This window comes from Thamnophis elegans, chromosome 4 (genome assembly GCF_009769535.1).
Source record: "Thamnophis elegans isolate rThaEle1 chromosome 4, rThaEle1.pri, whole genome shotgun sequence".
Classification (NCBI taxonomy): domain Eukaryota; kingdom Metazoa; phylum Chordata; class Lepidosauria; order Squamata; family Colubridae; genus Thamnophis; species Thamnophis elegans.
In genome coordinates this window covers 31,167,524-31,192,080 of record NC_045544.1, presented here as the reverse complement: position 1 = coordinate 31,192,080, position 24,557 = coordinate 31,167,524, and the positions used below count along the sequence as shown (strand labels likewise).

Genomic DNA, 24,557 nt, shown 5'->3' with positions numbered 1-24,557 from the left:
TTATGACTTTTTAACCATAGTGCTTGAACACATGGATCCTGGGACATCAAAAGAAATTGAGAGAAAATTGTTGGAAGTCAAAAGGTGTGGGAAGAGGCTGAAAGCAATTGAATGTAGTCTAGAACATAACATGTTATTTCAGCTGCACCTTTTATTCTGTTACCAATAGTGTATATCTGTTAATACATGTTAACAATATTTCCTGCAGCAAATGCAGTGTGTTAGATATAATTGCATGCCAGGAAGCCCAATTGGCTTGAGATACAGACTCAGATTCCTGTCAATATGAGCTAGAAGAAACATCAATGTTCAAGAAATGTTTTTCTTCTAAGAGTTGGTCTGACTTTTCTAAATTAGCACCTGGAATTATCTGATATATCCTCTGTAAGACAAAGAATGGTTGTAAGATTTTTATTTTTCAAGATTATATGATTGAAGATAATTATAAAGTTCTTAAGAAGTGGACAGTGTTCTCTGTTTGCATTATGTTGGTTTCATTAAAAGAAACAGAAATAGTCACTTAGTTCTTAGTTATAAGAAGTATTAGGGCTATGAAGTGTATCAGTTAGAAACGTGGTTTGGCACTCAATTGAGACTTCATTAATAATAATGCAAGGACTAGGCCTTTTTAAAATTTATTCTAGCAAGTTCAAAATAAAGAATTAGCTGTATAATAGCAATCAGAATTACAGGATATTTAATGTTACTATCCTGTGATGTAATGCCTTACTAAGAAACCACTACTAGCAATTCCTGCCCGCAAATATATTTATGCATCAACTTTACATATTCTTCTCATTTTGGGACATTTAAAAATTCCTTCAAGTGGTAAAACAATTTCCACTTCTGCTATGCAAGAGATAAATTGTTCCTTTAATTAAAGCATTAGAAAAATTGTATTTGCTTTCTTCTTAATTCTATACATAGGTATCCTAAAAAAGTTGCAAGTACTATGTTAGGTGTAAAATAGAACATCTGGTGCTTATCATAATAGAGTATCAGTGCTACATTGCAATTTTAAAAATGTTGCTATTAAAGACTCCCGAGCCCTCCTGTGAAGTAGAAGCACTTATGGAAAAAATGAAGCAAATACAGGAATGCAGAGACGATGTTGAAGCTAGTCAAGAGGAAAAGGCCACCCGATTCGAGAAGGAGAAGAGAGAAAGCATGTTAGTGCGTTGCTCAGGTCAGAACGTATTTTGTATTTATTTTTTAATTTCACATGTATATTTATCAGTTCCGGTATTTATACTTCATTATTCTGTAACCTAAATAGTTAATCAGGACAACAATAACTGCTCTCTTCTAAAACCAGGGTCAGAACGGGGCAGAATTATCATCATCATATTCATCCAAACTTACATTCCAACCCAGCACGCTCTAAAAGGTTCTGACGATTGGGCAGTAATTTTTAGAAAATTTGTGCCTAAGCTACCAGCCCTTAGTATAATATAGGCCTGAAATTGCTTCCTTTAAGAAATCAAGAATCCAACTGTCCTTCAAAAAGTTGTTAAAATATCTCACAACTCAAGTCAGATTTCTTAAGCCAGGTGAACAATAATACAGAAAAGAAATGTCAGAGATTGCCCATGGGTTCATCAAAATGAAAAATATAACATCTTAACTAACTGGTGTCTTCTGATTTGCTGAAAAATGCAATTCAGGTTGGCACAAATGGAAAACTTGTGCACCCTAAGCCAGATGTCGCAAAACTGCTGCCTTTCAAAAGTATTAGGTTTCCAGCCACAAAATTCCCAACTAATGTATCTGTTGGCTGTGTGACTCACAATTCAGGAACTTAAAAGAACATTAGATTTAGTAAATGCAGTGAAATCTTGATTTATCTTGATGAAAATGATTTTATAATGCTCAGGCCAATTTTCTGCACAAATTGATATCATTTGCATAATACTACACACACAAAGTAAATAATATAATTTGTCATTTGTGAAACAGCACCATTATGCAAATGACATAAATTAACACAAGTGACATAATTAGTGTAATGGTATCAAGCAGACATGCAAATTGTCACATTAGCACTTGCCAGTTTAACAGACATTCATTTTATAACAATCATCCTTAAAATTAATCTGTTAAAACTTAAGAGGTTTAAAAAATGGAAAGATGCATAATCACTAATAGGACAAAACAGATTTTTTTAATATAAATAAATGTGAATTCATTAGCTCAATGGAATAGGCCAGCAAGTTTGGCTCTCTCTATTCAGTCATTTCATTTTAAACTGAAGGCTCTGTATGGACTTAAAATACCTCTTATCAAATGATACAAATGGTTTTGTGTTCCATATCATAATAAGTTTTCAATAGCACTAGGAAATATTGAAAATGTTACACTCAAAACCAGAAATCTGCCCTTATATCATGTACAAAATGACAATTCCATGTGTGTAGGTATAATAACCACAATGATTTAATAATTGTTGATAAGGAAAACAAAAAAATCTGGAAACTGAATGTTACAGTAAATCAGGAATGCAAGGATAGGAAAGAAATAGAAAATAACAAAATACAAAGACCTAAAAACAGAAGTAAAGTGACTATGGTAAAAGAAAGCAAAAGTAGTACCAATAGTGACAGATCCCAAAACATCTGGAGCACCTCTTGAAGACCATCATTGCATTGACAAAATTGCCATTAGTCAGTTGTAAAAGTTTCAGTTTTCAGTTTCAGTTTCACTTTATTTATATGCCGCCCTTTTCCCTGGGGGGACTCAGGGCGGCTCACAGTTCAAAAGGGGGGGGGAGGACAAACAATTTACAACATAAAAGCACTACATCATTTAAGAACTCAACAGTCATACAATTCGAGTTAGAGTCTTTAACCCCAGGCCAGCTGGGATAGCCAGATTTTAAGTGCGGCGCGGAAGGTCTGGAGGGTGGTGAGGGTCCGGATCTCCACGGGGAGTTCGTTCCAGAGGGTCGGAGCAGCCACCGAGAAGGCTCTCCTCCGAGTAGTTGCCAGTCTACACTGGCTGGCTGATGGAATTCGGAGGAGGCCTAATCTATGCGATCTTATCAGTCTAGTGGAGGTGATTGGCAGCTTTACTTGGAACAACTTACATCCTGCGATATCTTTTAACATCTTGAGAAGGGTTGGATTGGTGGATTAAAATGCTAAATGCCAATATTTGGTTGACTAATCTCAGTCAAGACCTGTTACATGTAGGTCTTTATAGGCATCGACCAGAATTTTGAATTACATCCAGAAGCAAATTGGCAACCAATGCAACTCATAAAGTGCAAGGTTACGTGAACATATTAATACATGCCCATCACTGCTCGCACCATTACCTTCTGGATCAGTTGAAGCTTCGGGGCGGTCTTTAAGGGCAGCCCACATAGAATGCATTATAGTAATCAAGCCACTGGTTGACTAGGGAATGAGTGACTGTCTACCAGGCCCCTTCAATCTAGGAAATATGCAATGGTGTACCAGATAAAATTGTGCAAATAGCAATGTGTGTGTTTCTGGCATGCCCAAGCCAAGGCTTCTGTTCACTTGGTTCATTTTCCCTGCCTGTCAGCCCTCAGAGAAAGGGTGCTCACAACCAGCCTCTAGAATAACTTAAGAGTTATAAACAGAAGAACTGACGTATTTACAGTATGGAACTTATAGCCCAAAAATTGCAGTGGCAGCAATTACCATACAGCTAAGCTTGTATAGTTGGTTCATTGCCACTAAAGCGGTGAACCTTTCTAATATGCTTGTAGACTGGATGTTAATAGTATCTACCCTGTCAATCTGCTTATGGAGAGGAAGTAAGATCATAAGCAAGGATCTTTGATGCTAATTCCTGGTCCTGTGTACATTATTGACCCCTTTCACAGTAATTAAGCAGGAGTTCATTCTCAAGGGCCAGTTTTCTCATATTTGGAAATAATTACAGAAGAAAATAAGCTTGTCCATTTTTAATTTGCTACCACATAAGTGACATTCAAATAAGTTACAGCTCTCCGTTTCAACATATATTGATATGTTCAATCAACATATATTGATCAACATATATTGATCCTTGTTATTAAAAGCAAAGGTTATATGGGGAGGAATTTCAGTACTGCATTTCTGAAGAAGCTATATTTTATCTGCAAAATGCTTTTCCTGTATTGATTACAGAAGTTATTATAATTTGGCAATGGGATTTAAGCTGTTTTTGTGAAATTACTGTATTTGTTGTCCCAAAAGTGCTTTTTTTTTTTCAAGAGACAACTGGACTCTTGGGAGGGGGGAATCACCTTTGAAACAACCATGACCTGGATGACTGAGAATCTCCATAGATATTTACCGTATTTGTTACATATTTAACAGAAGATGAAGAAATATCACCAACAAGAGATGTATCTCGTCACTTTGAGGATACTAGCTATGGTTATAAAGATTTTTCAAGACATGGGATGCATGTACCTACCTTCCGTGTACAGGTAAATCATATATTATCAGTAACAAAATGTAAAGTGTTCCCCAGAATATTAGTTGTATAAAGTACACAGAATATTAGGTATATAAATTACACATATCTTTTTTTAATAACTTTAAAATAAGCATAGGCAATTTGATGTCCTGCAGGTTTGAACATTTACTAATCATTCTTAGGCAAGGGGATTATATACTGAAAGCTATACAGATAGTCCTCAACTTATAACCATTCATTTAGTAACCTTCCAAAGTTACAGCAGCACTGTGACCAGTCCTCATACTTACAACTGTCATAGCATTCCCACTGTCAAGGGATAATAATTCTGGCACTTGACAGTGGCCATGTATTTAGACAGTTGTAGCATCCTGGGATCACGTGGGGGGCAATCATCGTTCCAGCCAGTTTCTGACAAGCAAAGTCAAAGGGGCAAGCTGAATGATGGCATGATTCACTTAACTGCAGTGACTCACTTAACAAACCTAGCAAAAAGTGCCGAGGTGGCACAGTGGTTAGAGTGCAGCACTGCAGGCTACTTCGGCTGACTGCTAGTAGCAGCTCAGCAGTTCAAATCTCACCAGCTCAAGATTGACTCAACCTTCCGAGGTGGGTAAAATGAGGACACAGATTGTTGAAGGCAATATGTTGACTCTGTAAACCGCTTAGAGAGGGCTGTAAAAAGCATTATGAAGCGGTATATAAGTCTAAGTGTTATTGCTATTCGTAAAAGAACTTAGCAAAAAAGTTCACAAAATGAGGCACAATTCACTTAAAAAATGCCTTGCTTAGGAATGGAAATTCTTGTCCCAATTGTGGCTCCTAAGTGGATGACTATCTGTAGTTGAAACCAATGGAGAACAAAAGTATCCATGCTGTTGGAATACATAGCAATTATCTCATTAATTTGTATTTTAAAAATGCATTCATTCATTCATTCATTCATTCATTCATTCATTTAACTTTGTCAAAGTTGCTTCCATCTACCTATTTTGCTTTTAAGGACTATTCGTGGGAAGACCACGGATATTCTCTGGTAAATCGTCTCTATCCAGATGTAGGACAACTAATAGATGAGAAGTTTCAAATTGCCTACAACTTGACTTACAACACAATGGCTATGCATAAAGATGTGGATACATCAATGCTTAGGCGTGCAATTTGGAATTACATCCACTGTATGTTTGGAATAAGGTTGGTCGAGATCTGCATTAGTTATCTATTAATTTTGGAGATTTTGCTCCTCATATTGCTTGAACACATATTATGGAAATTTGTATTAAAAAAATCTACATCAAAAGCCATGAGCATACAATCAATGTACTGGATAAAATAATTGCATTGGTAACTTCTTACTAACAAATGCTTTTAAAGGCAAATTCTTGATACCAATTGTGCTTGAGGTAAGAACCTTGTATCCCAAGAAAGCTAACTAGCTAAAAAAGCTAAAGCTAAAAGTAATTCTAGAAAAAACGTTTTGTGTTGCTCTCAAATCCATGGCTAGAAGATACTAAGAAAGCTGTCAAGGGAAAGCAGCAGATCCAAAAAGGCAAAAGACAGCTGCAGTACTGTGAAAGTCAATATTTAGAAAGGACTACATAGAGTAGAAGATGGAAACAGGGCAAACCACCCAAAAAAGGGGACATGTGCTGTTTCCAACATATTGAGAATGGACAAAAATACTAGAATTGGGATTCTAGCAAAACCAGCTTAAGATCTACCAGAAAATATATATGGCTATGAAATAGCAAGCAATAGTACAGTAATAATTATAACTGGCAACAATGTGTTTGATGCAAAATCTGAACATATTTGTTCTCCTGATTACAGATACGATGATTACGACTATGGTGAAATTAATCAGCTGTTGGACCGCAGCTTTAAAATTTATATCAAAACTGTAGTGTGTGCTCCCGAGAGGACCACAAATAGAATGTACGATAGCTTCTGGAGGCAATTCAAACATTCTGAGAAGGTATGTTGTATATGTGTTGTTATATATCTGTTTGTTGTGACTTAGTAGGTTGAATATTGTTTGACAGTTGCATTTACAAAAGCAATCATTTTCCTTACATTGACTTAAATATCTTCACACTTTCTCTAGCCTGTAAAATTTTTGTCTTTGCATTATTTAGTAGAAACCACAACATTACTGTATTGAAGAAAATTATGTAGGTCCTTGCCTCACCTGATAAAACCTAAGTCATTCCAGGCCTAAAGCCCGGTGGCGCAATGGTTAGAATGCAGTACTACAGGCTACTTTTGCTGACTGACTGCAATTTGGCAGTTCGAATCTCACCAGGCTCAAGGTTGACTCAGCCTTCCATCCTTCCGAGGTCACAGTCTGCAGTCCCGAGGACCTAGATTGTTGGGAACAATATGCTGACTCTGTAAATTGCTTAGAGAGGGCTGTAAAAGCACTATGAAGCGATATATAAGTCTAAGTGCTATTATTATAATAGCCTAATGAATATTACGCATATAGCTATCGTATGGGGACAACAGTCTACCTAATTGACTGTTGCATAATATCCCTGTCATAATCAGTCATTAGTATGTTCATGGATTTCTGTCTGGCTTCTGTTCAAATATTAGCAACATTTCTGCATGCCTTAGAATGCTGTAATGCATAAAAGACACTAAACTCAACTTTTTATTGTTTTCTTTAAGGTTCACGTCAATTTGCTTCTCATAGAAGCACGGATGCAAGCTGAACTGCTTTACGCTCTGAGAGCCATTACTCGTTACATGACGTGAAAACTTTGGGCAGTAATAATCGAAGGTGCCACCGGGGCAACTTACCAGGGCTTGTTAAGGGGCTTCTCAACCAGCAGGGGCTAAAAGCCATGAATTTTTTTGTGCCATAGTGTTTATTATTATTACTGCTGCTGCTACTACTAGTATTATTGCAGCTCCTTCCTTAGTGGGATATTACTGCTGATGTTGAGGTTGGTGGTAGGACAGTTGTTCAGAGACACAATCAAACGGATTCCAGCCTGCTCTAGTTAGCACAGGAGGCAATGGCTTCTGGTAGACAACTAATTACCGAAATCCTCATGTGTTGTCAGAAATAAATAAGAATCTGGAAGATAAGAATTTTGCTTTTGATATAAGAGTGAATAATGTTTTTATAAAAGTCCTGATGCTGCTGAACGTGCTGGTTAAATGAAGAGACTAGCAATTCCAGTTATTAAGCTATAAACAAATGCAAGCAATGCTACCGTCTGAGCCTACATTGTATGTGATTTTAGAGAAGCTCCTTGCTGATAATGCAGAGCTGAACAGGATGTTACATTAACAGTTTTGATTGTTAAAAGAATCTTTTGCTGTCTAGGTTGGTCTTATTATTTCAGACTGAGACAGTGCAAGACTATCAAAGCTGCTTAAAAACCTCCAACTTTGTGAAAAAACTGAATAGTTAAGAGCAAGGATAGATAATCTTACTTCTTCAGTATTCCTAGAAGCTATCAAAGGTGTCGAAATATCCATTCAGGCCTCAAATAGCTTCTTCCTAAAACCCTCATTTCTACAGTTTGCCCCTTAAGTAGCAGCTTACGTAGTTAAACAAGAAAATAGCATTAACAACAAGAACAAAACCCCTGTAAGTGACTTTGATATACATGTGTGAGTGCGTGCATGGGTAAAATATATGGACACTTTTTGTATGAGATCTTTGTTAGTATTACTGGGTTGTTTAAATAAAAAAATAACATTTTCCTCTTTTTTTCATACTTCGTACACTAGTACCAGTATAATTCATTACAAAATAGACAAATGAATGCTGTGTCTGGTGTGTATTTCTAATTTGTGTTTGAGAGAAAAACAACAAAAGTTAAACTGCAATTCTTGACAGTTCAACAGGAAGCATCTGCTATTTCCTTTAGTCAAAAATGCAAGGCAAATGCTGATCCAAAACATATAAGCCAAATGTGCAATTTTAAAGGTGGCTTTGACTAAAAATACTAATTTTATTCCCAGCTCTTATGAATTTCATCTGTGAAATCAAATAACTATCTTGCTTTACCAGATTGGCTTATCAATAAAGGGACAAGGATTATAATTTTATCACATAAATACATTTACAATCGTTTAAAAGTAAAAATTTTCATTTATACTGTGATTTTCAATACATTTTTAAAATATTGGGTGGAGAATGTTAGTCTGAATCATCTAAAAATTCATTTTGAAATTGTTGACCAAATGCAATACTATTCTATATATTAAAACCTAACAAAATTATTTAACAATGAATGCTGTCTGAATTCCTTGATCAATACTTTATAACCATGGTAGTAATTTTTGCAAACTTTTATAAAATCTTAAATATAAAGCATAACATTGTTATAAAGTTAAATGAAAAAGATACTCAATTCAGATGTTGCAATTAGTTTATTTTTATGTTTCCTAAATGCCATTGGAAATTTAACAAAAAGGTATTCTACAATGAATGTACATGCTACATAGAAAAATTAAAAGCAAAAGGCATTTTTCATGGAAACATACTGAAATGTTTTGATATCTAATGATTTGCAAAAGCAGCTGCAGAAGTGATTTGTGCATTGATTGATTCAACACCCATCTTGAAACGCAATATTAGGAACTCAAGCAATGATTTTCAGTTTTGAATTCTCTGGAGAAGTTTGTGTGCCACAGGTTTGAACTCTGTTTCCCAATAAAGTTTGTGATATTCTCTTAAGTCACTGTCAAAACTGTAAGCTAGTGCCAGGTCTTCATCTACAGCAAGAAAAAGAATGCCTACCAATCAGCATTAAATATAACTTAAAACAATTAAAGAGTTATTCACACATGTATTTGGATGTATCTGCTACCAACACAGAGAATAATCTAAAGCAGGAGTGTCAAATTCAAGGCCGGAGGCTTGGATCCAGCCCACAAGGTGCTTAAATCTGGCCCGCGGGGCCACCCTAGAAACAGCAAAGGACTGGCCCAGGCTGACCAGGTGCTGATTTACAATCTGGTAGCGGCTGGCAGTGTACTGGAGGAGGTCATGGCAGCTGAAAACGGAGCTCGGGAGGGCCGCATGAGCTCCATTTTCACTGGTAGAGTGCTAACAAAACTACTAGCAAAAGTGGCATTTGATCACAAGACAAGGAGGCACTGAGAAATGTTTCCCCTTTTGCATTTGAGCATTCAAGAAAGGAGAAAGGGAAAGACAAAAAAAAAGATGGGAAGATGGGAAGAGAGCAAAGAAGGAGAAAGGAAAGAGGGGAGGGAAGAAGAAAGGAAAATGATGAGCGAGGGAAAAAGAAGAAAAGAGAAAGAAGGAAGGAATGTGGGATGCTGCCGGCATTACTATCAGTTCGGCGCGCCCAAAAATTTGATCCCTCTTGGTGGTCTCCCATCCTATCACTGGGAATGCTTTTGTTACAAAGCTGGGTCTCCTTGCATGAAGAGGGAGTACTCCTCCCTCTGACATACACAGTTTGCCCTCCCACACACACCATGAGCTACATGGCCAAAGAGAGTGAACACAGCAGCAGCAGCCTCGAGGAGGTAAGTGCAGCCAGGCACCCCCTTGGAGAAGGGGGGCTGGGCTGTGGGGTCCCGGTGCCCTGGGCTCTGCCTAGGGCTCTGGACAGCCTGCACTGCCTACGGGGAGTACATGGCCTGAGATGGCGAGGTTCCTTTGGAGGACAAGGGTTTGGCTCTCTCCCTGGTCTCGCCTTCCTGTGCTGGAGACGATCTCCCCAACCCTGCCTGGGCCACCACAGCCATCTTCAACATGAGTGACATCAAGCTGGCCAAACACAATACACCCAGCCATGCCCATCCCCTGAGGTCAAATGCAACCCTATTGTGGCCCTCAAATCAAGTTTGACACCCCTGATCTAAAGAAAAGAATGTGCATAAAAATCTTAATTATCCCAAGAGGTTTGGGTAGTTGATTTTTCCCCCTGCCTTTGAGTCAGATTTGACTCCTGATTATTTCATGGAGTTTTCTAGGCAGTATTTTTGGAGATGGTTTGCCACTACCACCTTCTTGAGGCCAAGAGGGAGTGACTAGCCAAATATTACCTAGCTAGCTTTTATGCAGGAATAAAACTCCTAGTCCAACAATTTAACCACTAGATCAAACTGTGGTTCTAACATTCTGAGCCATGGTGGCAGCATGTTAGAATGTAGTATTGCAGGCTAACTCACTGCTTACTGCCAGGCTCAAGCTTGACTCAAGCCTCCATCCTTCCGAGGTCAGTAAAATGAGGACCCAGATTGTTGGAGGCAATTTGCAATTTGCTGACTCTGTAAACTGCTTAGAGTGGGATGTAAAGTACTATGAAGCAGTATATTTTGTTTTTTTGTTATTGCTAGTAATGATTTCTTGCTAAGAAATCTTAGCAAGATTTCTTGGAAAGACTCTAAAGAAAATAATGGGCTACATAGAAAAAAAAAGTCATGTGAGCAATTTTCTATATGTCCTATTTCCATTCATTAAAGAAACTGTTTTTACAGCTTACCAAGAAATGTCATAAGAAGAACTAGTAGACCGTTTGAGTCATCATTTTCAAAGCAGGGGTCATTCCTTGTAACATTCTCACTGTAGTTCCACAAAGTTTTGCATATCAAACCAGCCAGTTGCCAGTCTGTGGGCCCAAAATCTCTCAAGCAATCGATCAATCTGTTGTAATAATAGGTGAATAGCTGTTAATAAACCCTTGAAAAATAGTGTCTTTGTAGAAGCCTTGTAGGAAAATAGAACAATATCCCTGCTCCTGTGTGAATTTCAGCAATATCTTTTCTGACTCAGCTACTTTCTAGGACTTACTTTTTAATTCCTCCTTCTTCATTCAAAATACTCCGCCTGCTTTTATCCACGGTAAGATTGAGGAGAACTCCACAGGCTGAAAAGCAGACATCTTGATGCTTGGCATCAAGCAAAGCAATCATGAATTTGTACACTAGATTAAAGAAGAAGAAAAATCAAAGAGAACAAACTTACTTTTAACAACAGATAACTGTATCAGGTGCATCATTACAATACTGCTATGCCACTTCTAAAGGACTGAAATATTGACTTCTCTTCTGCAGCAGTTATCAGCTCTCTATGCAATTAATGAAAATGCCATATCTTTCACAGGCTTATCCCAACAATCTCAATATGAGCACTTGGTATGACTACTTTCAGCACAATTAATCTTGATGTCTTTTTAAAAAGTCCCCTGATAAAAAAAGTTGAATTTATGCATTGCTGTCTTGTTACATTTTCAATTTTTTAAAAGTAAAATGTATTTTACTTGGGAAGCAATCACGGTCTTGTATGAAATCCTGCCTTTGCAAATTCTGCTTAAGTTTAACCATCTCCTTTTAATGACCTTTTCTCCAAGCATTCTCAAATAAAACTATTTCTACGCAGATTGTTTTAACAGCCATTGGTTTTAAGCCAAATCTAACAGGCAACATTTTGTGAATATATTGTGTTACTTCATGTAACATGGTTATTTCTAATGGGATAGGAACTCACCTTTTCGCTGTATAATAAAATTGCAGATTTCATGGTTTTGAGAAAGATTGCCAAAGACACGAATAGCCTCCAGAATTCCATCCATATGACTGCTCATTAACATCTTTAAAAGCACTATAAATGGAAAAAAACACAGTATTTTATATATTTGTAAGGGATAAGTATCTTATTCCAAAAGCAGAGCAGTTAATATGTCTCCCAGAAGGGCCAATTAAGCAATGAGTACATCTTTATTTTAGCCTCTCAGAGTAGAGGGGAAATTGTTGTGTGTTGTATGCCATTTGTCTGGAACGGTATAGGGTTTCCTGCCTAGGCAGAGGGTTGGACTAGAAGACCTCCAAGGTCCCTTCCAACTCTGCTATTGTATTGTATTATATTGTACTTCAGGCTAAAAGTGCCATGACACCTACATATAAATACAATTTATACAATGGTATGCCTAGAGTTACCTTTGGTCAAATTTTAACACTAAAAGCAGGATATCAACATAGTATAGAAGTAATATCCAAAGTCAATGAAACTGAAGTTTAAAACCGTTGGATACTTCAGCAAGACAATGTTAAAATCAAACCTATTTACAGTAAAGAGAGCTTTTTGCAATCTTTCACAGTACCCACAAATGAATAATATTGAAAATCTATAGGGAGAATGCAAATGTGTAGTTCATGCAAGGAACTCTAAAATATTTCTGATTTAGAAAAGTTCTCCAAGGAAAAGTTCCAAAAGTTTTTCTTACATCATTACCAAAAATGTTTGAAAGCTCTTTTTTTTCTGCCAAAGGAGGTATTTCAAAATGTCCACCGAAAAGATTTTGAAACTTTTGTATCCGCAATATTTACTGGCGATTTTTTAAAACTTTGAACCTGTTCACTATTGCACACAAATAGGTGTGCGGTTAAATTTGCACAAAGATGATGTGTTTAACCTTGCACCATTCAGAGGTTATGCCAGTTTATTTTTACTTATTCACTGAAACATACAATTAGACTAGGACTGTATACATTTTGATATAACTACCGTATTTTTCACACGATAAGGACTATAAGACCCAACTAGCTTTTGCAGAGGAAAACAAGAAAAAAAATCTGCCTCTGCCTCCTAGTAATCTGCCTCCTTGCAGCAAACAGCAAATAGGCTGGTCAGCCTCAGCACAGCGTGATTAGCACGAGCAGCTGATTGATGGTTGGATTGGCCTACCAAAATATCACCTACCAGCTGTTCCAGGCTGCGAGGATCGCCACCGCCAATCACCCCAATTTTGGCCTCTGCGCGCCTTATTTTCAGCCTCCACCCATCCCGTTTTCAACCTCCACATATCCCATTTTCAGCCTGTTCCAGCCAGCGGCAGCAATCCCCACTGCCTGTAACGGGCCAAAAATGGGATGTGCAGAGGTCAAAAATGGGATGCATGGAGGCTGAAAACGGGGCACACAGAGGTGGTGGTAGGCCGTGGCGGCGATCCCCACAGCCTAGAACAGCTGATTGGTGGAATTCCAGATGGCCAATCCAACCACCAATCAGTTACTCGTGCTAAATCAGGCTCTGCTGAAGTTGAGCAGGCTGTTTGCTGAAAGGCAAATTGCTGGGAGGTTGACATTTCCACCCACGTTTTTTTGGGAGGGTGCATCTTATATACCGAAAAATACGTTATTTTTTCTGCCTTTGTTCCTTATCTGCTGACAAACCTCTACTAATCTTACTGAATATCCAGACAATCTTGGCATTTTTCTTACTTAATCAGGAAGTTATCTTTCCTCTTTATTGCTAAATCTCTTGTAAACAAAGACTCCAACTTTTAAAAATACCATGCATATCAGAGTTGTGGCGTTTCCGCCCTTTCAAAAGATGCTGAACAGCAAGTTCTGGCAAACTCAGCCAGCACAGCCAATTGTGAGAGATGCTAGAAGAACAATATCTACAAAAACAGAAAATCCCTATTAACATATTGTGTGTCTGAAAATTTTATTCCGTGAGATCTCATCTGACATCTTTGAGTGATGTGCAGTTCATCTTTATTATCTATAGAATCAAAGAATAATGTTTTACACTAGTCAAACCTTTGACATGAGTTAGGAACAAAAACAAAAGACAAACTAGTGAAAGGGTGGTAATATGCTAATCAACCAGCTTACAAATTCAACATTTATAAGGCTAATCAATAAAAGCAAACATGACAAAGATTAAGCCAAATTGGGCCAGCTTTATCATTACAAAATTGTCTGAAAAAGTTATTAAATTACATCAGCTCCTTTTTATGATTTTTCATTCAAACCTATATTATTTATAAGCAATACTGTCTGTTACCATGTAATAGAAAGATGAGATAATTAACTTTTAAAATACCCTTACATTCTGCAATATGTAATTTCTTCTCTTGGATTACGGAATTCTTCACTTGATAAAAGGATAAATTGTTGATTGTTGCAATGGCATTAATAACCAGTTCCTCACATTCCTCAACCGACTTGCACTCTAGAGATTTAGAAGAGAAGACTTCAGTCTTTTATCACGATACCGATTATGTAGCTCATCATAACTTCAGTCATTCTACTATAAAAAGTTACGCTGAGATCATAAAATAAAGCCAAACAATTAACTGCTGTAATAAGGAACTGGCAATATTTCAATAAAATTCTGATGCTGAATTCAGCCTTTTTGTCTGAGGCCATTTCAAAGTGTGAAATCGTGTGTTTTTTATACAAGTAGATGTACACATTCATTTTACTGAAGTCCTTCATAGATTGATTGATTAGGTGGCACAAAGTCAATGTTGACTGTTAGTGCCACGTAGATTTTTTTTCAGGAGAAGCCCTTCACACTGACATCTGAATACATGATATGCCCAGCAAGACCTTGGAAAGTTTGGAAAAAAGCAAAGAAAAAAATTTGAAGACAAAATTCCTGCCAACTCTCTTTTCTAATTTCTGATCAGCTGATACAATTGGTACCATCTAGATAATGGTCACCATATTTTTTAAAATGCACAGAATTGAAACAAAGAATTACAGGAATGCTGTCCCAATTATAATGGTCTTTATGGGCTACACAATTACGATGCAGCCAAAGCAAATTGAAATCCATCATTTAAAATGGCCACTTTATACAGAATACAACTAACACATGTTTTCCAGGATGTGGATTAAATAGCAGGACACTGAAACAGTCAATGAGTTTACAAATAAAAGAAAGAAAGAAAGAAAGAAAGAAAGAAAGAAAGAAAGAAAGATAGATAGATAGATAGATAGATAGATAGATAGATAGAGGTGAACTTTTAACTATGCATCTAGTTCTGTATCTCTGAACCTTCCAACCCTTCCCAACCTGGTGCCCTCAAGTTATGTTAGATTTTAATTCCAACTGACATGACCAGATCTGGATTATCCGTTGGGCATGAGTACCCAAGAATCTTTTTAAAAAATTCAAGAAATTCCCTAACATAATGAAAGTATTTACTTATAGTTCAGGAAGGTGGCCGAGCAACAATTCTAAGAGTGTTTAGTGCTTTCAGAAAATGTACATTGGCACTGGGAAGTCTGACATAATGTCAGCCAAATGATTTTAACACTGATGGTTTGTCTTCTACAGATTATATTATTCAAAAGCAGTTCTTACCAAGTACTGTAATAAGTAATGCCACAATGTGATGATTAGTTGCCAAAGATGAACCTACATTTGGATGAATGGACAGATTGGCAATCACTCTTATCAGCTTAATGAGAATGTCTTCTGCTTCAGAAGGGTGTCTGAGATTCTTTATTTCACCATCTTTCCACACTTTATGATTAGGAACCTTTTCAAGGTAAGTCTGGAAAAGTTCTATGAGTGTATCAATGCTTCCTTGCTCCTCAAAAAATTGTTCCCGGGCTTGATTGTTTTTTGCTGTTAAATTGCCAAGAATGAAAATGATACGGATAACTAAGTCCTGAAATTGAACATAAGAAAGGAAATAATTTGCTGTAAATGAAAATCTATAATTTTCAATATTCAATAAACAGTTCATACTTAGAAGTACAAAAGTGAATGAATGCAAAATGCAACCAAACATGATTTTATTTATCTATCATATTTACATATACAAATGACATAAAACATTCCTTACAGAAGCATATAATCTCTAGCAATATTTTCAAAACATAACTTCCCACAATTCTAAGCACACATTTATAACACATCTATAACAGATTTCAATAAAATCATATCTCAACACCACACTACCCAACTACGAACTACAATGTACCACAAACAAATGTTGTCTGAAACATACTTAGCAAAGAAAAACTTATTTTGAAAACTGATTCACTTTTATCTTTAAGACATAATTATCTTCTATTATAACATGTAATATTAACATAAATATATAATTTTTGAATGATTCCTTTCTGCATAAAAGAATATAATAGATGCATCAAGCACTAATGTACTGTATCAGAACAATGAACTTCAAGATGCCCATTTTCTAATACTGTTAAAAGTTATTGGCTACCTAATGAGAATTAGGAAGTACTAAACAATGATTAGCTAGGCTTATTATTATTAACTTCATTCTCATCTTAAAAGTTTTATATCTATGTATTTACTCCAATACTTTGGCCACCTAATGAGAAGGAAGGACTCACTGGAGAACAGCCTAATGCTGGAAAAGATTGAGGGCAAAAGAAGAGGATGACAGAGAATGAGGTGACTGGATGGAGTCACTGAAGCAGTCGGCGTGAGCTTAAATGGACTCCAGAGGATGGTAGAGGACAGGAAGGTCTGGAGGAATGTTGTCTATGGGGTTGCGATAGGTTGGACACAACTTCGCAGCTAATAACAACATTTACTCCAAACAACCCTTACTAATAAGAATTTATTACTGACACATTGAAACATCTTCATTTTCCACATAAGAGAATCAGGGTTAGGACTTGCTAGTCAACAGAGTCCCATTATTCAGTTCTCAAAACAGATTTTAAAAAAGATACAATAGAATCGGAATAGGACTACGTATATCTGAATAAATATCACTACTCAGTTGAATTGAGCACATTACCATTTAATAAAGTGTACTGATACACTCTGGAATAATCCATACTCTGCCTTGTGTGCATCAGTACTCCTCTGTAGTAATTCATAGTAAAAGAAGGGAAAAGATTCCACTGTTATGGCATAGACATCCAAAACAACAATAATAATGGAATTAGCATTAAGAGAGAGGTGTGTGTATTTTTGAGCCAGTTTGATTTCTGCCTAGATTAGAACCTACAAATTTCTTGGCAAGGTTTTCCAGAGGGGGTTTGCTATTGCCTCTTTCTCAGGGGCTGAGAGAGCACGATTGGTCCAAGGTCACCTAGCTGGTTTCCTGCCTAAGGTGGGACTAGAACTCAAGACCTCCTTGTTTCTAACCTGATGCCTTACTGACTCTTTCAGTATAAATTACCACATTAAAAAATGACACAAGTAAAAATATATAGTTACGTCAATTTGTAATGAAGTGGGATCGTCACACGGTCAAAAGAAACATTAAATCTGTTCTTATTATGAAAACATTATTTGTTTTAATGCATCCCTATTATTTAAAAATCATTTTTTTCCTGTTATTTATTGTTTTTTTCATTCCATTTTTGGCTAAAAAAATACAGAATCTTCACAACCAAGAAACTCCCAAGCCCTTAAATCTGTAGATTCCCCTCTATTATTACATCTCAGTAAGTAGGAGGTTTGTACTATCTACATCAACATTTAATCTTTGACTTACAACCATTAGTAACTGTTCAAAGTTACAACGTTGAAAAAAAGTGACTTACAACAAAGGTTGTTGCATCCCAAGGCCATGCGATCACTATTTGTGACTTTCCCAACTGGCTTTCAGCAAGCAAAGTCAATGGAGGAAACTAGATTCACATAATAACCAGGCGATTCATTTAACAAATGCAGTGATCGCTTAACAACCACGACAAAAGAGGTCATAAAATCAAGTGGAGCGCACATAATAACCATCTTGTTTAGCAACAGAAATTCTGGTCCTAATTGTGATGATAAGTAAAGGACTGTATTGTACCAGGAACCTATTTCTAAGTGCCTAAATGGCTGAAGGCATTCATTTCTATCTGGAAAATACACATGGAATTTGTCTCTAAAAATGGACTAACATACATACAACACCACAGGCACATTAAAGGATTAAAATACATAAAAAAACCAGGAGATTAAAAAACTGACCTGCTTTGTTGGATATTTGTTTAGCAGGGCTAAAAATAAGGCATAACATCTGGAGCAATCTGCCAAAGCTGTACAGCAGTCATTGAAGGATGAAAGTTTGCTGCATGTTTGAAACAATAATATAGATGAATTTTTCTTTTATGATTTCCAACTTAAATCTAAGTATTTTGTTTTGGTTTTAAACATTATTCATAGTACAAAATGAAAAGGCCAGCATTCTCTATTTTTGTACAGCTCAATAGAAGTAACAATTAAAGAAACAAGTGGCTATGACTTTGATGGCTAAAAAGCCCCAATTCTATCACAAGGAATAATGACAATCAAAAGCTTCCTGTATTTTAGGTCTATAAGACACATTCCCCCTCCCCCCCCCAAAAAAAGTGGGTGGAAATGTCTGTGTCTTATAGAGTGAATGCTGCTGAAGCCCCGCCCACCCACCGGCCCCCACCCTTCAGCCTCTGCCTCCCTGCAATTTGCCTCCTTACAGCAAACAGCCTGGTCAGCTTCAGCACAGCCCGATTTAGCATGAGCAGATGATTGTTAGATCGGCCTCCTGGAACACCTCCAATCAACTGTTTCAAGCTGTGGGGATCGCCACCGGCCATCACCATCTTCACCACCCACTGCTGCCATTGCCTATCGCTGCCTTCACACATCCAGGTGGGATCCCCGCCACCTGGAATGGCCCGAAAATAGGCCGTGCAGAGGCCGAAAATGGAGCACACAGAGACTGAAAATGGGCGTGCGGAGGCAGTGATAGGCAGCAGCGATCCCCACAGACTAGAACAGCTGATAGGTGGAATTATGGGAGGCCAATTCAACCACCAATCAGCTGCTTGTGCTAAATCAGACTGTGCTGAAGCTGACCAGGGCTGTTTGCTGTTTGCTGCAATGAGGCAAATTGCTGAGAGGCAGAGGCAGGATTTTTTTTCTTGTTTTCCTTCCCAAAGCTAGGTGCATTTTATGGTCCGGGGTGTCTTATAGTGCAAAAAATATGGTAATTTACGTTGCTAGTAGAAGATAACCCCAAATCCCGCTACTGTTTCTTTGAGTACCATTATGATTTCTTGCAGACAACACAAACATCTTCAAGTACCTCAACAGGAAAGACAAAGCGGCAGCAGCCAAGGATGATGCAGCAGCAAAAAACATGAGGAAGTACCAATAAAGGAGAATGTTTGTAGCTCAGGGTTGAGATCCTTGGTGCTCTCTGAGCTTGGTTGTTTTCTTGCAGACGTTTCATTACCAAACTAAGTAACATCATCAGTGCACCCAGGATGTTACCTAGTTTGGATAATGAAATGTCTGCAAGAAAACCACCAAACTCAGAGAGTACCAAGGGAGTCCCACATACAGGAAGTGGCTGCTGTAAAGCAAAGTGGTATATTTTTTATGAGAAGGAATAAAAGAAGTAACAACAGCAGTGACGGTGAAACAAAGTCCTGAGGCCCTCAGCTGATGGCAAGAAGACCTTGACCTGTTTTACTGGACCATTTAATTATGGATTACTGAACAGAAAAAAAAAATCAACGTATTATTGTATTCAGTCTTAAATGCTGCCTGCTGCCAATGGCCACTTCTACAGGAGACAGATTTCCTCTTTAATATAGTGGCATTCTTTTTCTGAAGAAATCACACAAGGGATGGAATATAAGAAGTTTTGTGTATTATCCAAACAATGCCCCTAATTCACTCCTATGGGGATGTTTTTGATGACCTTTGCCTTAGAGCATGGGTGAGTTAAGTTAGTAACCTGAGGCCATATCTATTGGTTGCTTGCACATACATATATATCCATTCAAATACACCTTCACATAGACAGACACAGTAGTATTCAGTATAAGATCTTTTAGGGAGTAGGCAGAACTTAATCCCTTCCCAATAAAACAACTCAAAATTAGTACTGCACCATATTTAACAGTGAAAAGCGACAATATTTCAAAGGGACAATGGAAGAGGTCTTATGCTCGTCATGCCTAATGATTTTGATTTCTGTTTTGCAGTCATTTTAAAAATCCACAATCTTGAACATGGTTGCTATAAAGAAGGAGGAAGCAATAACGTTTCTTCCTCCTCTCTTATAGCAATCCTAAAGCAGGTTACAGCATTAGAAGCAAAGAACAATAATCCTTTCCCACCACATTATCTGCTGGCTGGGTGAGGGACAGAAATACTAACACTCTTAACAGAAACCACAAGTCAAAAAAGATAATGTACTCAAGAGCGCCCAGCAGACTGGGTGGCCTACTTCTGTTTGGATTGCAAAAGATTTGTATTTTCTTATTCAAAAAAGCGAGCCAAGAAAATCGTTCAGGAATTAAACGCTATACTGATACAAGGTATTTCAACAGAAATATAAACAGTATCTCCATGGAAGCAACCACTTCAATAGATAATGAGATGCTTGCTTGAAGAAGCAAAAAGATCTACATTGTATTTTAAAAAAAACAGTGGGGTTACCTGAATATTCTGGCCACATTGGTACATACATCTTTGTCACTCATACGTTTCTCCAATGTGAGGCAGAGCTCTGGAATAGCTCCATACTCAAGGAATTTGCACCTTGACTGAAGTAAGTCTACCAAGTTTCGTAAAGTGGCAGTGAGCTAAAGAAAATACATTTAAATATGAATTAAACAAACACGGTAAACATAATTTTATTAGGAAATGTAACTAAATTTTGCACAGCCTTCCTCTGATGGCAGTAGTGTGAAGCTCTGTGGAAAATTTAAAATAATGTAGGTTGTTTAAACTTCAAAATATGAAACAATGATACAGGCTTTATTGTTAAAAACATACCTACTTATAACTTTATTCATCATTCGGAGCTGCTGCTTCTATTTTATTTATCAAATTTATAGGATTGTCCATCTTACAATACAAGGGACTCTCAGTGGAGTAGAAGAAATTTTAAAAAATAGTTTACAAATAACAGCAATTATTATTATTGATAACATTAACAATTATAAAACACAGCTAAAACAAATCATGGGTGAAGAGATTATAATGAGAGGGCCATCTTACTAGCTTACCAGTTCTCAGCTGGCAACAAGCAGTTCTTGAGAGGCCTTTAGAGAGTCAGAAGTGATTGTGTCAATGGATGGGATATTCCACAATGCAGGTGCCATAGCCAAGAAGGCATGCCACATAATATCCCATCAAATGTAGCTCCCTAAATGACAGATTCCAAACTATGCCATCTATCTTTGACTTATTTTTAACTCTCACTTCACAACTGAACAGAGACCCACTAGGCTTGTATCTCTCTACTTCAATGATTCTTAATTTTAACTGTTTGTTCCAAGAAAGGAATGTTATACTGACACAATACCATGAGCTACTGTGGTTGTTGTACTCTTATCAGAAAGAAGTAACCATGCTGCCTTAATCTTAGACAAGAGGTGCTATACAAATATTTTATATATAAAGTAAAATGAAATAGATAAATACAAGACCCAGATTCAGTAAGTACACAGTTAGAGCTTCTGCACATGGCAGGAGGACACAACAGGATAGGAATGCCTTATTCACTATTCCTTTGGTATGTACAGTAGTAAGAATTTTCCAATAATTTCTAGTAACAATTTATCAGTTTCCAATAATGGACATTATAGATGAGGGGTGTCAAACTGGCGGCCTGTGGGCCAGATGCGTCAGGCGCAGGCAACGGCCACCTCAGCTAGCGAAGGGATAAAACATTGTGAAATGTCACACGATGGCAACATGACACAGCAAGTTTGATACCCGTTTTATAGACCATTCTAGAACTATTAAGTTAAAGCGCCTGCTGCACCTTAGATTGCTTTAGATAATTCAGAAAAACTCATCAAGGTAACACAAAGTTAGAACTGGAATAATATAGACTAGACTGAATACTTGGAAAATATCTCAGAACAAAAGTAGCAACAAACACTTCCACAATAGTGTTAAGAAAAAAATACTTGAACAGTCCACCAAGAGTCAAACCCTAGCAAGGGAACACCATTAGAAAGTTTGAAACTTTTTAGTTCAATACACTAAAATAAGTGAATAATTGAAATAAAAATGTAATTCTAACCTGGACCAAGAGATGTCCTGAACTGGAAAATCGAGTACCATCTTCATTAATTTCATTAATCATTCTCATTACTTGCAGCAGGATTTCAATAGCTCCCTTATTGACCATTTCATTAATGAGACTCGCATTGCCAGAAATAAATTTTATAGCACCAGTGCAATAAAGAAAAGCTTCAGTGTTTGTTTGCAAATCTTCAGTTTTCAGAATCTCAAGCAGAGAGTCTATAAAAAAATTTAGCATGATGAGATTCTTCCTCTCCAGTGCAATTCTCTCCCCTCCCCGCTCGGCAGAATGAGGTTTAGTTCATTCCAGGCCTTTTTTTTTTCCAAAGGAGCTGTCAAATAAGGTAATAACTTTTTAACTAAGCTGTCCCAGAGTCACCATGAGTGAAATGGGCAGCCGTATTCATTTTTCAAATTAATTAATTCCTAAACTATTGATTATTGTACACAAAATTACAGTAAAATTTGTGATATAGTAAGCAATATAAAATGGATCAAATAAATAAATAATTTTGTGTCATTATTTATTTAAAGTACTTTGAATGAAGGCATTCAATGGGACTGTAAAGACAGTTGCTCAAGATTAATTTACTAGCTACCACTGCAATAATTCAGATGAGGGATAAGGAAGAGAAATAGCTTAGGAAATCTGTTGAAGAGAAGGAACTTGCAACAGTGGAGTTTACGTTTATACAAGCTATTTCTGGCTGCTTTTTTTCCATTGTAACTATGTGAGCATATCCCAAATCCAAGGCCTAGATTAAACGTTCTCCTGAGTCCAGGAAAGTTTTTGATGAGGAAAAGCAATGGAAATTTCCCTTTTGCAAATATAGCCCTTAGTGATTGCAAGAGGGTCCATTTTTAAAAAGAAAATCAGCACAGAATTTGATTTGCTTAAATGGAAGTTGCATATAATGAAAAGTCTTGGTCACAATAATAAAAATAATTACAGACTAATTATTTCTGATTATTAGTAGGTACTAATCATGTGTCTTATGTCAGCTAAAAAGTATCTTGTCTTCCTGATAGTAATACCCAGCTATGCAGAGATTTTACTTTTTGATTCAACTGCCTTACTTTAATTTAAAAACAAAGAGAAAAAAATTAAAGGCACATTAAACAGAAATAAAAACACAAACACATATAGAGAGAGAATGAGAGAGGAAGACCAACTCAGATTATAAGTTACAAACTTTGACCATGTGGAGTAATATTGACCACTCTTTCGATTGCTAACACTTATCTTCAATCTAGCATTTGAAATCAGATGTAGCAAAATCTTTTTAGCAAACATCTTTTTAGCTACTGACCACACACACAAATAAATTCAGAGTTCTTTATATTTCAATGCATTCCAAATTGTCAGTATATAATTAATAGCACAATAATGTATTTATATTATATTATATTTCTCTTTCCAGCATCATATGAATCGTATGATTATTAAACTAAATTATAGAACAAGTTTTAAACATGTTTCATTTCATAATTTTACACAGGTAGTCCTCAGTCTACAACAGTTCATTTAGTGATCATTCAAAGTTACAATGGCACTGAAAAAAGGGATTTATAACCGTACACTTATGACCTCTGTAGCATCATGTGATAAAAATCCAGGTGCTTAGCAACTGACTCATATTTATGATGGTTGCTGTGTCCCAAGGTCATGTGATCCCCCTTTTGCAATCATCTGACAAGCAAAGTCAATGGAGACTCCAGATTCACTTAACAACTGTGTTACTAACTTATCAACTCTGGTGATTCACTTAACAACTGTGGCAAGAAAGGTTGTAAAATGGGGCAAACTCACTTAACAAATGTCTCACTTAACAACAGAAATATTGGGCCAAATTGTGGACATGTCAAAAACTACCTGTACTTCCAACATATAGATATTGATACCCAATGCTTGCTAACATTCTTTAGATTACCCTATAAACACAAAAGTATTTCCTTGAATTAATCACCTATTAAGATGACAGGATACAAATCTAACATTCTTTTTTACATTCTAGCCCATTCTTTGGTGGATGAAAATATTTCAATACTTCATTACCAAGTTGCCTAAAAGTTCTAAATTTTCAATTATAACAACAGTTTAGGAATTTCAAAAGATAAACATAATTAGCAATTTTAGGAAAGTGAAATGCATGTTGCAATACATGCCACAGTCTGATTAACTAAAAGGTCATTAATGCTAAGTCTGATTAACAATAATCAGATCCAAAATGTTACCATTTTCTTGCCCCAAAATTCCAGATGAAAGAATTGTGTGCAATGTTTAAACAAAGTATTAATGTATCATGTAAATTAGGATTATAATTTAAGTTCCCTCCCATTCACCATTTAAATGCCTTACATCCTTTGATGCAAGAAAAATGTAATTTAG

The 24,557-nt window shown here is 36.7% G+C and overlaps 2 protein-coding genes across 3 annotated transcripts in view; one reads left to right on the top strand and one right to left on the bottom strand.

The window, feature by feature from the left end:
* Nucleotides 1-8,148, top strand: part of SESN1 (sestrin 1) — a 51,018-nt gene extending 42,870 nt beyond the window's left edge. For both annotated transcript variants that reach the window (XM_032215951.1, XM_032215952.1), the window contains 5 exons: nt 1,039-1,186; nt 4,329-4,441; nt 5,435-5,625; nt 6,262-6,406; nt 7,102-8,148. In XM_032215951.1, the coding sequence (XP_032071842.1) occupies nt 1,039-1,186; nt 4,329-4,441; nt 5,435-5,625; nt 6,262-6,406; nt 7,102-7,188 (684 nt within the window). In that variant the 3' untranslated portion in view covers nt 7,189-8,148. The remainder of the gene's footprint in view (nt 1-1,038; nt 1,187-4,328; nt 4,442-5,434; nt 5,626-6,261; nt 6,407-7,101) is intronic.
* ARMC2 (armadillo repeat containing 2) overlaps nt 7,311-24,557 on the bottom strand; it is a 39,035-nt gene continuing 21,788 nt past the window's right edge. The window contains exons 11-19 of the mRNA XM_032215950.1: nt 22,167-22,387; nt 20,570-20,715; nt 18,110-18,209; nt 15,524-15,833; nt 14,261-14,383; nt 11,912-12,025; nt 11,216-11,348; nt 10,908-11,068; nt 7,311-9,165 (exon numbers count right to left, since the gene is read on the bottom strand). Coding sequence (XP_032071841.1) covers nt 9,047-9,165; nt 10,908-11,068; nt 11,216-11,348; nt 11,912-12,025; nt 14,261-14,383; nt 15,524-15,833; nt 18,110-18,209; nt 20,570-20,715; nt 22,167-22,387 — 1,427 coding nt within the window. The 3' untranslated portion in view covers nt 7,311-9,046. The remainder of the gene's footprint in view (nt 9,166-10,907; nt 11,069-11,215; nt 11,349-11,911; nt 12,026-14,260; nt 14,384-15,523; nt 15,834-18,109; nt 18,210-20,569; nt 20,716-22,166; nt 22,388-24,557) is intronic.